The sequence below is a fragment of the Plectropomus leopardus genome, chromosome 4 (assembly GCF_008729295.1).
Source record: "Plectropomus leopardus isolate mb chromosome 4, YSFRI_Pleo_2.0, whole genome shotgun sequence".
NCBI classification, from domain to species: domain Eukaryota; kingdom Metazoa; phylum Chordata; class Actinopteri; order Perciformes; family Serranidae; genus Plectropomus; species Plectropomus leopardus.
The window spans coordinates 5,587,172-5,603,986 of NC_056466.1; the positions used below are offsets into that span (position 1 = coordinate 5,587,172).

At 34.1% G+C, this 16,815-nt stretch overlaps 1 protein-coding gene across 2 annotated transcripts in view; it reads left to right on the forward strand.

The window, feature by feature from the left end:
- The window catches only part of micall1a (MICAL-like 1a), a 50,029-nt gene that overhangs the window by 31,786 nt on the left and 1,428 nt on the right, over nt 1-16,815 (forward strand). For both annotated transcript variants that reach the window (XM_042485047.1, XM_042485048.1), the window contains exon 15: nt 16,699-16,745. In XM_042485047.1, the coding sequence (XP_042340981.1) occupies nt 16,699-16,745 (47 nt within the window). The remainder of the gene's footprint in view (nt 1-16,698; nt 16,746-16,815) is intronic.

The window sequence follows — 16,815 nt, forward strand, 5'->3', positions numbered from 1 at the left end:
CTCAAAAACAGTTGAAAATAGTTTTAAACACATTAAATAGCGTGCCTAAACGCGCCATAGCATAGAAAGTTGCAAAAACGACCAAAAAACACCATAATAATGCATGTCGAAAAAATGACCAAAAAAGCAAGGCTATAGTATGGCAAAAATGTCAAAAAATGACATGTCCCAAAAACATCTAAAAACTGATTAAAACTGTGTTAAATAGCATGCTGAAACGCCCATAGCATAGAAAGTTGCAAAAACGGTTAAAAACACATAATTTGCATGTCAAAAAAAATGACCCAAAAAGCAAGGCTATAGTATGGCAAAAATGTCAAAAAATGACATGTCCCAAAAACATCTAAAAACTGATTAAAACTCTGTTAAATAGCGTGCCAAAACGCGCCGTAGCATAGAAAGTTGCAAAAACGGCCAAAAACACCATAATATTTGCATGTCGAAAAAATGACCAAAAAAGCAAGGCTATAGTATGGCAAAAATGTCAAAAAATGACATGTTCCCAAAAACATCTAAAACTGATTAAAACTGTGTTAAATAGCGTGCTGAAACGCCCCATAGCATAGAAAGTTGCAAAAACAGCCAAAAACACCATAATTTGGCATGTCAAAAAAAATGACCCAAAAAGCAAGGCTATAGTATGGCAAAAATGTCAAAAAAGCATGTCCCAAAAACAGCTGAAAAATAGTTAAAACCACATAAAAATAGCGTGCCTAAACGCGCTGTTGCATAGAAAGTTGCAAAAACGACCAAAAACACCATAATAATGCATGTCGAAAAAATGACCAAAAAAGCAAGGCTATAGTATGGCAAAAATGTCAAAAAGACATGTCCCAAAAACAGCTGAAAATAGTTTTAAACCACATTAAATCGCGTGCCAAAACACGCCATAGCATAGAAATTGCAAAAACGGCCAAAAAACACCATAATTTGGCATGTCGAAAAAATGACCAAAAAAGCAAGGCTATAGTATGGCAAAAATGTCAAAAAATGACATGTTCCAAAAACATCTAAAACTGATTAAAACTGTGTTAAATAGCGTGCTGAAAAACCCCATAGCATAGAAAGTTGCAAAAACAGCCAAAAACACCATAATTTGGCATGTCAAAAAAATGACCCAAAAAAGCAAGGCTATAGTATGGCAAAAATGTCAAAAAATGACATGTCTCAAAAACAGTTGAAAATAGTTTTAAACCACATTAAATAGCGTGCCTAAACGCGCCGTTGCATAGAAAGTTGCAAAAACGACCAAAAACACCATAATATGCATGTCGAAAAAAATGACAAAAAAGCAAGGCTATAGTATGGCAAAAATGTCAAAAAATGACATGTCCAAAAACATCTAAAAACTGATTAAAACTGTGTTAAATAGCGTGCTGAAACGCCCCATAGCATAGAAAGTTGCAAAAACGGTTAAAAACACCATGATTGGCATGTCGAAAAAAATGACCCAAAAAGCAAGGCTATAGTATGGCAAAAATGTCAAAAAAGCTATGTCTCAAAAAACAGTTGAAAATAGTTTTAAACCACATTAAATAGCGTGCCAAAACGCGCTGTAGCATAGAAAGTTTGCAAAAAAACGACCAAAAAACACCATAATAATGCATGTCGAAAAAATGACCAAAAAAGCAAGGCTATAGTATGGCAAAAATGTCAAAAAATGACATGTCCCAAAAACATCTAAAAACTGATTAAAAACTCTGTTAAATAGCGTGCCAAAACGCGCCGTAGCATAGAAAATTGCAAAAACGGCCAAAAACACCACAAATAATGCATGTCGAAAAAAAAAAATGACCAAAAAAGCAAGGCTATAGTATGGCAAAAATGTCAAAAAATGACATGTCCAAAAACATCTAATAACTGATTAAAACTGCATGTTAAATAGCGTGCTGAAATGCCCGCCCATAGCATAGAAAGTTGCAAAAACAGTTAAAAACACCATAATTTGGCATGTCGAAAAAAATGACCCAAAAAAGCAAGGCTATAGTATGGCAAAAATGTCAAAAAATGACATGTTCCAAAAACATCTAAAATACTGATTAAAACTGTGTTAAATAGCGTGCTGAAACGCCCCATAGCATAGAAAATTGTAAAAAAAACAGCCAAAAACACCATAATTTGGCATGTCAAAAAAAAATGACCCAAAAAGCAAGGCTATAGTATGGCAAAAATGTCAAAAAAGACATGTCTCAAAAACAGTTGAAAATACCTTTTAAACCACATTAAATAGCGTGCCTAAACGCGCCGTTGCATAGAAAGTTGCAAAAACGGCCAAAAAACACCATAATAATGCATGTCGAAAAAATGACCAAAAAAGCAAGGCTATAGTATGGCAAAAATGTCAAAAAATGACATGTCCCAAAAACATCTAAAAAAACTGATTAAAACTGTGTTAAATAGCATGCTGAAAACGCCCCATAGCATAGAAAGTTGCAAAAACGGCCAAAAAAACACCATAATTTGGCATGTCAAAAAAATGACCCAAAAAGCAAGGCTATAGTATGGCAAAAATGTCAAAAAAAGACATGTCTCAAAAACAGTTGAAAATAGTTTTTTAAAACCACATTAAATAGCGTGCCTAAACGCGCCGTTGCATAGAAAGTTGCAAAAACGACAAAAACACCATAATAATGCATGTCGAAAAAATGACCAAAAAAGCAAGGCTATAGTATGGCAAAAATGTCAAAAATGACATGTTCCAAAAACATCTAAAAACTGATTAAAACTGTGTTAAATAGCGTGCTGAAACGCCCCATAGCATAGAAAGTTGCAAAAACGGTTAAAAAAAACACCATGATTTGGCATGTCGAAAAAAATGACCCAAAAAGCAAGGCTATAGTATGGCAAAAATGTAAAAAATGACATGTCCCAAAAACAGTTGAAAAATAGTTTTAAACCACATTAAATCGTGTGCCAAAACGCGCCGTAGCATAGAAAATTGCAAAACGGCCCAAAAACACCATAATAATGCATGTCGAAAAAATGACCAAAAAAGCAAGGCTATAGTATGGCAAAAATGTCAAAAATGACATGTTCCAAAAACATCTAAAACTGATTAAAACTGTGTTAAAATAGCGTGCTGAAACGCCCCATAGCATAGAAAGTTGCAAAAACAGCCAAAAACACCATAATTTGGCATGTCAAAAAAAATGACCCAAAAAGCAAGGCTATAGTATGGCAAAAATGTCAAAAAAAAATGACTATGTCTCAAAAACAGTTTGAAAATAGTTTTAAACCACATTAAATAGCGTGCCTAAACGCGCTGTTGCATAGAAAGTTGCAAAAACGACCAAAAAACACCATAATAATGCATGTCGAAAAAATGACCAAAAAAGCAAGGCTATAGTATGGCAAAAATGTCAAAAAATGACATGTCCCAAAAACATCTAAAAACTGATTAAAACTGTGTTAAATAGCATGCTGAAACGCCCCATAGCATAGAAAGTTGCAAAAACGGTAAAAAACACCATAATTTGGCATGTCGAAAAAAATGACCCAAAAAGCAAGGCTATAGTATGGCAAAAATGTCAAAAAAAGACATGTCCCAAAAACAGTTGAAAATAGTTTTAAACCACATTAAATCGCGTGCCAAAACACGCCGTAGCATAGAAAATGCAAAAAAAAACGGTTAAAAACACCATAATTTGGCATGTCGAAAAAATGACCAAAAAAGGCAAGCTATAGTATGGCAAAAATGTCAAAAAATGACATGTTCCAAAAACATCTGAAATAACTGATTAAAACTGTGTTAAATAGCGTGCTGAAACGCCCCATAGCATAGAAAGTTGCAAAAACAGCCAAAAACACCATAATTTGGCATGTCAAAAAAAATGACCCAAAAAGCAAGGCTATAGTATGGCAAAAATGTCAAAAAAAGACATGTCTCAAAAACAGTTTGAAAAAATAGTTTTAAACCACATTAAATAGCGTGCCTAAACGCGCCGTAGCATAGAAAATTGCAAAAACGGCCAAAAACACCATAATAATGCATGTCGAAAAAATGACCAAAAAAGCAAGGCTATAGTATGGCAAAAATGTCAAAAAATGACATGTTCCAAAAACATCTAAAAACTGATTAAAACTGTGTTAAATAGCGTGCTGAAATGCCCCATAGCATAGAAAGTTGCAAAAACAGTTAAAAACACCATAATTTGGCATGTCGAAAAAAATGACCCAAAAAGCAAGGCTATAGTATGGCAAAAATGTCAAAAAATGACATGTTCCAAAAACATCTAATAACTGATTAAAACTGTGTTAAATAGCGTGCTGAAACGCCCCATAGCATAGAAAATTGCAAAAACAGCCAAAAACACCATAATTTGGCATGTCAAAAAAAAATGACCCAAAAAGCAAGGCTATAGTATGGCAAAAATGTCAAAAAAAGCTATGTCTCAAAAACAGTTGAAAATAGTTTTAAACCACATTAAATAGCGTGCCTAAACACGCCCGTTGCATAGAAAGTTGCAAAAACGACCAAAAAACACCATAATAATGCATGTCGAAAAAATGACCAAAAAAGCAAGGCTATAGTATGGCAAAAATGTCAAAAAATGACATGTCCCAAAAACATCTAAAAACTGATTAAAACTGTGTTAAATAGCATGCTGAAACGCCCCATAGCATAGAAAGTTGCAAAAACGGTTAAAAACACCATAATTTGGCATGTCAAAAAAAATGACCCAAAAGCAAGGCTATAGTATGGCAAAAATGTCAAAAAAGACATGTCTCAAAAACAGTTGAAAATAGTTTTAAACCACATTAAATAGCGTGCCTAAACGCGCCGTAGCATAGAAAGTTGCAAAAAACGCCAAAAACACCATAATAATGCATGTCGAAAAAATGACCAAAAAAGCAAGGCTATAGTATGGCAAAAATGTCAAAAAATGACATGTTCCAAAAACATCTAAAAACTGATTAAAACTGTGTTAAATAGCGTGCTGAAACGCCCCATAGCATAGAAAGTTGCAAAAACGGTTAAAAACACCATGATTTGGCATGTCGAAAAAAATGACCCAAAAAGCAAGGCTATAGTATGGCAAAAATGTCAAAAAATGACATGTCCCAAAAACTGTTGAAAATAGTTTTAAACCACATTAAATCGTGTGCCAAAAACGCGCCATAGCATAGAAAGTTGCAAAAACGACCAAAAAACACCATAATAATGCATGTCGAAAAAATGACCAAAAAAGCAAGGCTATAGTATGGCAAAAATGTCAAAAAATGACATGTCCCAAAAACATCTAAAAACTGATTAAAACTCTGTTAAATAGCGTGCCAAAACGCGCCGTAGCATAGAAAATTGCAAAAACGGCCAAAAACACCATAATAATGCATGTCGAAAAAATGACCAAAAAAGCAAGGCTATAGTATGGCAAAAATGTCAAAAAATGACATGTCCCAAAAACATCTAAAAACTGATTAAAACTGCATTAAATAGCATGCTGAGAAACGCCCCATAGCATAGAAAGTTGCAAAAACGGTTAAAAACACCATAATTTGGCATGTCGAAAAAAATGACCCAAAAAGCAAGGCTATAGTATGGCAAAAATGTCAAAAAAGACATGTCCCAAAAACAGTTGAAAAATAGTTTAAAAACCACATTAAATCGCGTGCCAAAACACGCCGTAGCATAGAAAATTGCAAAAACGGTTAAAAACACCATGATTTGGCATGTCGAAAAAAATGACCAAAAAAGCAAGGCTATAGTATGGCAAAAATGTCAAAAAATGACATGTTCCAAAAACATCTAATAACTGATTAAAACTGTGTTAAATAGCGTGCTGAAACGCCCCATAGCATAGAAAGTTGCAAAAACAGCCAAAAAAACACCATAATTTGGCATGTCAAAAAAAATGACCAAAAAAAGCAAGGCTATAGTATGGCAAAAATGTCAAAAAAAGCTATGTCTCAAAAACAGTTGAAAATAGTTTTAAAACACATTAAATAGCGTGCCTAAACGCGCCATAGCATAGAAAGTTGCAAAAACGACCAAAAAAACACCATAATAATGCATGTCGAAAAAATGACCAAAAAAGCAAGGCTATAGTATGGAAAAAATGTCAAAAAATGACATGTCCCAAAAACATCTAAAAACTGATTAAAACTCTGTTAAATAGCGTGCCAAAACGCGCCGTAGCATAGAAAATTGCAAAAACGGCCAAAAACACCATAATAATGCATGTCGAAAAAATGACCAAAAAGCAAGGTTATAGTATGGCAAAAATGTCAAAAAATGACATGTCCAAAAACATCTAATAACTGATTAAAACTGTGTTAAATAGCGTGCTGAAATGCCCCATAGCATAGAAAGTTGCAAAAACAGTTAAAAAAAAACACCATAATTTGGCATGTCGAAAAAAAATGACCCAAAAAGCAAGGCTATAGTATGGCAAAAATGTCAAAAAATGACATGTTCCAAAAACATCTAATAACTGATTAAAACTGTGTTAAATAGCGTGCTGAAACGCCCCATAGCATAGAAAATTGCAAAAACAGCCAAAAACACCATAATTTGGCATGTCAAAAAAAATGACCCAAAAAGCAAGGCTATAGTATGGCAAAAATGTCAAAAAAGACATGTCTCAAAAACAGTTGAAAAATAGTTTCAAAACCACATTAAATAGCGTGCCTAAAACGCCGTTGCATAGAAAGTTGCAAAAACGACCAAAAACACCATAATAATGCATGTCGAAAAAATGACCAAAAAAGCAAGGCTATAGTATGGCAAAAATGTCAAAAAATGACATGTCCCAAAAACATCTAAAAACTGATTAAAACTGTGTTAAATAGCGTGCTGAAACGCCCCATAGCATAGAAAGTTGCAAAAACGGTTAAAAAACACCATGATTTGGCATGTCGAAAAAAATGACCCAAAAAGCAAGGCTATAGTATGGCAAAAATGTAAAAAATGACATGTCCCAAAAACAGTTGAAAATAGTTTTAAAACCACATTAAATCGTGCCAAAACGCGCCATAGCATAGAAAGTTGCAAAAACGACCAAAAACACCATAATAATGCATGTCGAAAAAATGACCTAAAAAGCAAGGCTATAGTATGGCAAAAATGTCAAAAATGACATGTCCCAAAAACATCTAAAAACTGATTAAAACTCTGTTAAATAGCGTGCCAAAACGCGCCGTAGCATAGAAAATTGCAAAAACGGCCAAAAACACCATAATATTGCATGTCGAAAAAATGACCCAAAAAAGCAAGGCTATAGTATGGCAAAAATGTCAAAAAATGACATGTCCCAAAAACATCTAAAAACTGATTAAAACTGTGTTAAATAGCATGCTGAAAACGCCATAGCATAGAAAGTTGCAAAAACGGTTAAAAACACCATAATTTGGCATGTCGAAAAAAATGACCCAAAAAGCAAGGCTATAGTATGGCAAAAATGTCAAAAAATGACATGTCCCCAAAAACAGTTGAAAATAGTTTTAAAACCACATTAAATCGCGTGCCAAAACACGCCGTAGCATAGAAAATTGCAAAAACGGTTAAAAACACCATGATTTGGCATGTCGAAAAAATGACCAAAAAAGCAAGGCTATAGTATGGCAAAAATGTCAAAAAATGACATGTTCCAAAAACATCTAATAACTGATTAAAACTGTGTTAAATAGCGTGCTGAAACGCCCCATAGCATAGAAAGTTGCAAAAAACGGTTTTAAAAACACCATAATTTGGCATGTCGAAAAAAAATGACCCAAAAAGCAAGGCTATAGTATGGCAAAAATGACATGTCCCAAAAACAGTTGAAAATAGTTTTAAACCACATTAAATAGCGTGCCTAAACGCGCCGTTGCATAGAAAGTTGCAAAAACGACCAAAAACACCATAATAATGCATGTCGAAAAAATGACCAAAAAAGCAAGGCTATAGTATGGCAAAAATGTCAAAAATGACATGTCCCAAAAACATCTAAAAACTGATTAAAACTCTGTTAAATAGCGTGCCGAAACACGCTGTAGCATAGAAAGTTGCAAAAAATAGTTAAAAACACCATAATTTGGTATGTCGAAAAAATGAACAAAAAAGCAAGGCTATAGTATGGCAAAAGTGTCAAAAAATGACATGTCCCAAAAACAGCTGAAAATAGTTCTAAACCACATTAAATTACGTGCCAAAACGTGTGGTAGCACACAAAGTTGCAAAAACAACCAAAAACACCATAATTTTGCAAGTTGAAAAAATGACCTGAAAAGCAAGGCTATAGTATGGCAAAAATGTCAAAAAATGACATGTCCCAAAAACATGTAAAAACTGATTAAAACTGTGTTAAATGGCATGCTGAAACGCGCCATATCATAGAAAGTTGCAAAAATAATTAAAAACACCATAATTGGCATGTCGAAAAAATGACCCAAAAAGCAAGGCTATAGTATGGCAAAAATGTCAAAAAATGACATGTCCCAAAAACAGCTGAAAAATAGCTTTAAATCTCATTAAATAGCGCGCCCGAGACACGCCATAGCATAGAAAGTTGCAAAAACGGCCAAAAACACCATAATTCGGCATGTCGAAAAAATGACCAAAAAAGCAAGGCTATAGTATGGCAAAAATGTCAAAAAAGACTTGTCGCAAAAACAGCTGAAAAAATAGTTCTAAACCACATTAAATTGCGTGCCAAAACACATGGTAGCATACGAAGTTGCAAAAACGGTTAAAAACACCATAATTCGGCATGTCGAAAAAATGACCAAAAAAAGCAAGGCTATAGTATGGCAAAAATGTCAAAAAATGACATGTCCCAAAAACAGCTGAAAAAAGCTTTAAATCTCATTAAATAGCGTGCTGAGACACGCCATAGCATAGAAAGTTGCAAAAACGGCCAAAAAACACCATAATTTGGCATGTCGAAAAAATGACCCAAAAAGCAAGGCTATAGTATGGCAAAAATGTCAAAAAATGACATGTCCCAAAAACATCTAAAAACTGATTAAAACTGTGTTTAAATGGCGTGCTGAAACGCACCATATCATAGAAAGTTGCAAAAACGTCCAAAAACACCATAATTTTGCAAGTTGAAAAAATGACCAAAAAAAAGCAAGGCTATAGTATGGCAAAAATGTCAAAAAATGACATGTCCCAAAACAACAGCTGAAAATAGTTCTAAACCACATTAAATCACGTGCCAAAATGTGCCATAGCATAGAAAGTTGCAAAAATGACCAAAAAACACCATAATTTGGCATGTCGAAAAAATGACCCAAAAAGCAAGGCTATAGTATGGCAAAAATGTCAAAAAATGACATGTTCCAAAAACATCTAAAAACTGATTTAAAACTGTGTTAAATAGCGTGCTGAAACGCCCCATAGCATAGAAAGTTGCAAAAACGGTTAAAAACACCATAATTTGGCATGTTGAAAAAATGACCAAAAAAGCAAGGCTATAGTATGGCAAAAATGTCAAAAAATGACATGTCCCAAAAACAGCTGAAAATAGTTCTAAACCACATTAAATCACGTGCCAAAACACGCCGTAGCATAGAAAGTTGCAACAACAGTTAAAAACACCATAATTTGGCCTGTCGAAAAAAAATGAACAAAAAAGCAAGGCTATAGTATGGCAAAAATGTCAACAAATGACATGTCCCAAAAACAGCTGAAAATAGCTTTAAACTACATTAAATAGCGTGCCGAAATCGTATAGAATACTGAAACACTAAGAATTTTGGCTGTGGTGGAGTTTTTCTTATGCAATCCCCTTGTTGAGAGAATAAAAAATACTCAAATACAACCAAGTTTCAAGTTTAAAATATTTATTAAAGATGATAAATCAAACAGAGAAATGCCATTCAGCTCAGTAGGGACAAGGTTCACACACCAAGGGCCGGCTCCGAAGTGCGAAAAACCTCCAGCGTAGAGCAGGCTCTTCTGTTCATTGACCAAGCATACAACGGTGGTGGGTGATCATGTAGGCATCGATCTGTTTCATCCAAAGTAAAACGACATTGTCCCCCTCTGCCCACAGCTGCATGGACATATGTGAATGTAGACAGTTGGGTAGCATGTTGTTTAAAACTGTAGAAAAGTACCTAACTGTTGAATACAGCTTTAAAATAAGGACAAACTCCTAATAAGACAATTTCCATTACATTAACATGTAGAAAAGACATCTCAAAACAACGTATTATACCTTGTCGAGATACGTCATAGCATAACATGTTCAAAACATAGCCCAAAACATCATAAAATAGCATGTCAAACAAAAGGTCCCAAAAAAAAAAAAAACAACTAGTATAGTATGTTGAAAAACATTAAATTTTGAAATGCCCAAAAAACAGATAAAAACAACATCGCTTGTCAAGGTCAAGACGTGTCATATTATAAAAAATGGAAAAAAAGGCCAATAATGTCAAAAATATTTAAGCATGTCCAAAAAATGCCTGACAAAACATATAAACTTTTAGAGTATACAGAGTGGCATAATTGGCAAAAATGCCATAATTAAACATGTTAAACATGTTGAAAAAAACCCAAAACTGCATAATTCAGGCATAATAATATGGCATGTCGAAAAAAGGACCCAAAAAGCAAGGCTATAGTATGGCAAAAATTTCAAAAAATTACATGTCCCAAAAAACATCTAAAAACAGATTAAAACTGAGGTAAATAGCGTGCCGAAACGTGCCATATCATAGACAGTTGCAAAAACGGTAAAAAACACCATAATTTGGCATGTCGAAAAAAAAATGACCAATAAAGCAAGGCTATAGTATGGCAAAAATGTCAAAAAAGACATGTCCCAAAAACAGTTGAAAATAGTTTTTAAACCACATTAAATCGCATGCCAAAACACGCCATAGCATAGAAAGTTGCAAAAACGACCAAAAACACCATAATAACGCATGTTGAAAAAATGACCCAAAAAGCAAGGCTATAGTATGGCAAAAATGTCAAAAAATGACATGTCCCAAAAACATCTAAAAACTGATTAAAACTGTGTTAAATAGCGTGCTGAAACGCCCCATAGCATAGAAAGTTGCAAAAACAGTTAAAAACACCATAATTTGGCATGTCGAAAAAAAATGACCCAAAAAGCAAGGCTATAGTATGGCAAAAATGTCAAAAAAGACATGTCCCAAAAACAGTTGAAAATAGTTTTAAACCACATTAAATTGCGTGCCAAAACGCGCCATAGCATAGAAAGTTGCAAAAACGACCAAAAACACCATAATTTGGCATGTCGAAAAAATGACCCAAAAAAAGCAAGGCTATAGTATGGTAAGAAAATGTCAAAAATGACATGTCCCAAAAACATCTAAAAACTGATTATTAAAACTCTGTTAAATAGCGTGTCGAAACGTGCCATATCATAAAAAGTTGCAAAAACGGTTAAAAACACCATAATAATGCATGTCGAAAAAATGACCAATAAAGCAAGGCTATAGTATGGCAAAAATGTCAAAAAATGACATGTCCCAAAAACAGTTGAAAATAGTTTTAAAACCACATTAAATTGAGTGCCGAAACACGCCGTAGCATAGAAAGTTGCAAAAACGGCCAAAAACACCATAATTTGGCATGTCAAAAAAATGACCCAAAAAGCAAGGCTATAGTATGGCAAAAATGTCAAAAATGACATGTCCCAAAAACATCTAAAAAACTGATTAAAACTCTGTTAAATAGCGTGCCGAAACGTGCCATATCATAAAAAGTTGCAAAAACGGTTTAAAAACACCATAATTTGGCATTTCGAAAAAATGACCAAAAAAGCAAGGCTATAGTATGGCAAAAGTGTCAAAAATGACATCTCCCAAAAACATCTAAAAACTGATTAAAACTGTGTTAAATAGCGTGCTGAAACGCCCCATAGCATAGAAAGTTGCAAAAACGATTAAAAACACCATAATTTGGCATGTCGAAAAAAATGACCCAAAAAGCAAGGCTATAGTATGGCAAAAATGTCAAAAAAGACATGTCCCAAAAACAGTTGAAAATAGTTTTAAACCACATTAAATCGCGTGCCAAAACGCGCCGTAGCATAGAAAATTGCAAAAACGGCCAAAAACACCATAATAATGCATGTCGAAAAAATGACCAATAAAGCAAGGCTATAGTATGGCAAAAATGTCAAAAATGACATGTCCCAAAAACATCTAAAAACTGATTAAAACTCTGTTAAATAGCGTGCCGAAACGCGCTGTAGCATAGAAAGTTGCAAAAACGACCAAAAACACCACAATAATGCATGTCGAAAAAATGACCAAAAAAGCAAGGCTATAGTATGGCAAAAATGTCAAAAAAAGACATGTCCCAAAAACAGTTGAAAATAGTTTTTAAACCACATTAAATCGTGTGCCAAAACGCGCCATAGCATAGAAAGTTGCAAAAACAACCAAAAACACCATAATAATGCATGTCGAAAAAATGACCTAAAAAGCAAGGCTATAGTATGGCAAAAATGTCAAAAAATGACATGTTCCAAAAACATCTAAAAACTGATTAAAACTGTGTTAAATAGCGTGCTGAAACGCCCCATAGCATAGAAAGTTGCAAAAACGGTTAAAAACACCATAATTTGGCATGTCGAAAAAAATGACCCAAAAAGCAAGGCTATAGTATGGCAAAAATGTCAAAAAATGACATGTCCCAAAAACAGCTGAAAATGGTTTTAAATCTCATTAAATACCATGCCGAAACGCGCCATAGCATAGAAAGTTGCAACAACGGCCAAAAACACCATAATCTTGCATGTCGAAAAAATGACCCAAAAAGCAAGGCTATAGTATGGCAAAAATGTCAAAAAATGACATGTCGCAAAAACATCTAAAAACTGATTAAAACAGTGGTAAATAGCGTGCCGAAACGTGCCATATCATAGAAAGTTGCAAAAACGGTTAAAAACACCATAATTTGGCATGTCGAAAAAATGACCCAAAAAGCAAGGCTATAGTATGGCAAAAGTGTCAAAAAATGACATGTCCCAAAAACAGTTGAAAATAGTTTTAAACCACATTAAATCGTGTGCCAAAACGCGCCATAACATAGAAAGTTGCAAACGACCAAAAAACACCATAATAATGCATGTCGAAAAAAATGACCTAAAAAGCAAGGCTATAGTATAGTAAGAAAAATGTCAAAAATGACATGTCCCAAAAACATCTAAAAACTGATTAAAACTCTGTTAAATAGCGTGTCGAAAAACGCCATATCATAAAAAGTTGCAAAAACGGTTAAAAACACCATAATAATGCATGTCGAAAAAATGACCAATAAAGCAAGGCTATAGTATGGCAAAAATGTCAAAAAATGACATGTCCCAAAAACAGCTGAAAATGGTTTTAAATCTCATTAAATACCATGCCGAAACGCGCCATAGCATAGAAAGTTGCAACAACAGCCAAAAACACCATAATCTTGCATGTCGAAAAAATGACCCAAAAAGCAAGGCTATAGTATGGCAAAAATGTCAAAAAAGACATGTCCCAAAAACAGTTGAAAATAGTTTTAAACCACATTAAATCGTGTGCCAAAACGCGCCATAGCATAGAAAGTTGCAAAAACAACCAAAAACACCATAATAATGCATGTCGAAAAAATGACCTAAAAAGCAAGGCTATAGTATGGCAAAAATGTCAAAAATGACATGTCCCAAAAACATCTAAAAACTGATTAAAACTCTGTTAAATAGCGTGCCGAAACGTGCCATATCATAAAAAGTTGCAAAAACGGTTAAAAACACCATAATTTGGCATTTCGAAAAATGACCAAAAAAGCAAGGCTATAGTATGGCAAAAATGTCAAAAATGACATGTCCCAAAAACATCTAAAAACTGATTAAAACTCTGTTAAAATAGCGTGCCGAAACGCGCTGTAGCATAGAAAGTTGCAAAAACGACCAAAAACACACACAATAATAATGCATGTCGAAAAAAAATGACCAAAAAAGCAAGGCTATAGTATGGCAAAAATGTCAAAAAATGACATGTTCCAAAAACAGCTGAAAATGGTTTTAAATCTCATTAAATACCATGCCGAAACGCGCCATAGCATAGAAAGTTGCAACAACGGCCAAAAACACCATAATCTTGCATGTTGAAAAAATGACCCAAAAAGCAAGGCTATAGTATGGCAAAAATGTCAAAAAATGACATGTCGCAAAAACATCTAAAAACTGATTAAAACAGTGGTAAATAGCGTGCCGAAACGTGCCATATCATAGAAAGTTGCAAAAACGGTTAAAAACACCATAATTTGGCATGTCGAAAAAATGACCCAAAAAGCAAGGCTATAGTATGGCAAAAGTGTCAAAAAATGACATGTCCCAAAAACAGTTGAAAATAGTTTTAAACCACATTAAATCGTGTGCCAAAACGCGCCATAACATAGAAAGTTGCAAACGACCAAAAAACACCATAATAATGCATGTCGAAAAAATGACCTAAAAAGCAAGGCTATAGTATGGCAAAAATGTCAAAAATGACATGTCCCAAAAACATCTAAAAACTGATTAAAACTGTGTTAAATAGCGTGCTGAAACGCCCCATAGCATAGAAAGTTGCAAAAACAGTTAAAAACACCATAATTTGGCATGTCGAAAAAATGACCAAAAAAGCAAGGCTATAGTATGGAAAAAATGTCAAAAAAGACATGTCCCAAAAACAGTTGAAAATAGTTTTAAACCACATTAAATTGCGTGCCAAAACGCGCCATAGCATAGAAAGTTGCAAAAACGACCAAAAACACCATAATTTGGCATGTCGAAAAAATGACCAAAAAGCAAGGCTATAGTATAGTAAGAAAATGTCAAAAATGACATGTCCCAAAAACATCTAAAAACTGATTAAAACTCTGTTAAATAGCGTGTCGAAACGTGCCATATCATAAAAAGTTGCAAAAAACGTTAAAAACACCATAATAATGCATGTCGAAAAAATGACCAATAAAGCAAGGCTATAGTATGGCAAAAATGTCAAAAAATGACATGTCCCAAAAACAGCTGAAAATGGTTTTAAATCTCATTAAATACCATGCCGAAACGCGCCATAGCATAGAAAGTTGCAACAACGGCCAAAAACACCATAATCTTGCATGTCGAAAAAATGACCCAAAAAGCAAGGCTATAGTATGGCAAAAATGTCAAAAAAGACATGTCCCAAAAACAGTTGAAAATAGTTTTAAACCACATTAAATCGTGTGCCAAAACGCGCCATAGCATAGAAAGTTGCAAAAACAACCAAAAACACCATAATAATGCATGTCGAAAAAATGACCTAAAAAGCAAGGCTATAGTATGGCAAAAATGTCAAAAATGACATGTCCCAAAAACATCTAAAAACTGATTAAAACTCTGTTAAATAGCGTGCCGAAACGTGCCATATCATAAAAAGTTGCAAAAACGGTTAAAAACACCATAATTTGGCATTTCGAAAAATGACCAAAAAAGCAAGGCTATAGTATGGCAAAAATGTCAAAAATGACATGTCCCAAAAACATCTAAAAACTGATTAAAACTCTGTTAAATAGCGTGCCGAAACGCGCTGTAGCATAGAAAGTTGCAAAAACGACCAAAAACACCACAATAATGCATGTCGAAAAAATGACCAAAAAAGCAAGGCTATAGTATGGCAAAAATGTCAAAAAATGACATGTTCCAAAAACATCTAAAAACTGATTAAAACTGTGTTAATTAGCGTGCCGGAACGCGCCATAGCATAGAAAGTTGCAAAAATGGTTAAAAACACCATAATTTGGCATGTCGAAAAAAATGACCCAAAAAGCAAGGCTATGGCAAAAATGTCAAAAAAGACATGTCCCAAAAACAGTTGAAAATAGTTTTAAACCACATTAAATCGTGTGCCAAAACGCGCCATAGCATAGAAAGTTGCAAAAACAACCAAAAACACCATAATAATGCATGTCGAAAAAATGACCCAAAAAGCAAGGCTATAGTATGGCAAAAATGTCAAAAATGACATGTCCCAAAAACATCTAAAAACTGATTAAAACTCTGTTAAATAGCGTGCCGAAACGCGCCGTAGCATAGAAAATTGCAAAAACGGTTAAGGTTAAAAACCTATAGTATGGCAAAAATGTCAAAAAATGACCCAAAGAGCAAGGCTATAGTATGGCAAAAATGTCAAAAATGACATGTCCCAAAAACATCTAAAAACTGATTAAAACTGTGTTAAATAGCGTGCTGAAACGCCCCATAGCATAGAAAGTTGCAAAAACGACCAAAAAACACCATAATAACGCATGTCGAAAAAATGACCAAAAAAGCAAGGCTATAGTATGGCAAAAATGTCAAAAAATGACATGTTCCAAAAACATGTAAAAACTGATTAAAACTGTGTTAAATAGCGTGCCGAAACGTGCCATATCATAGAAAGTTGCAAAAACGGTTAAAAACACCATAATTTGGCATGTCGAAAAAATGACCCAAAAAGCAAGGCTATAGTATGGCAAAAATGTCCCAAAAACAGCTGAAAATAACTGAAAATAAATAAATAATAATCTTATTTGGTTTTGGTAATGTCAGACATTTAGCGGGCGTAAATCGATGATGCTAATTTGCAGTCATGAATTACGCTGTCGCCTGTTCTGCTGCTGCTGGTTGCCATGGCTTCACTCAATACTGGAGCAATTCCAAAAATTGTTGTTCCCATTCGTAAACATAAAAACACTTGGGAACTTTAACTGTGATCGTTTATACTCATACTATCTAACATTCAAACGTTTTGTTTCAGGGAAGAAGAAGAGGATAAACTCATGGAAGCCATGCTTAAGAAAAAAGGTAAATTCTTCACTCACTTTGTTATCTTTTCTGATTTTTTCTCTATTTTAACGTCCTTTTCTGTCTTAAT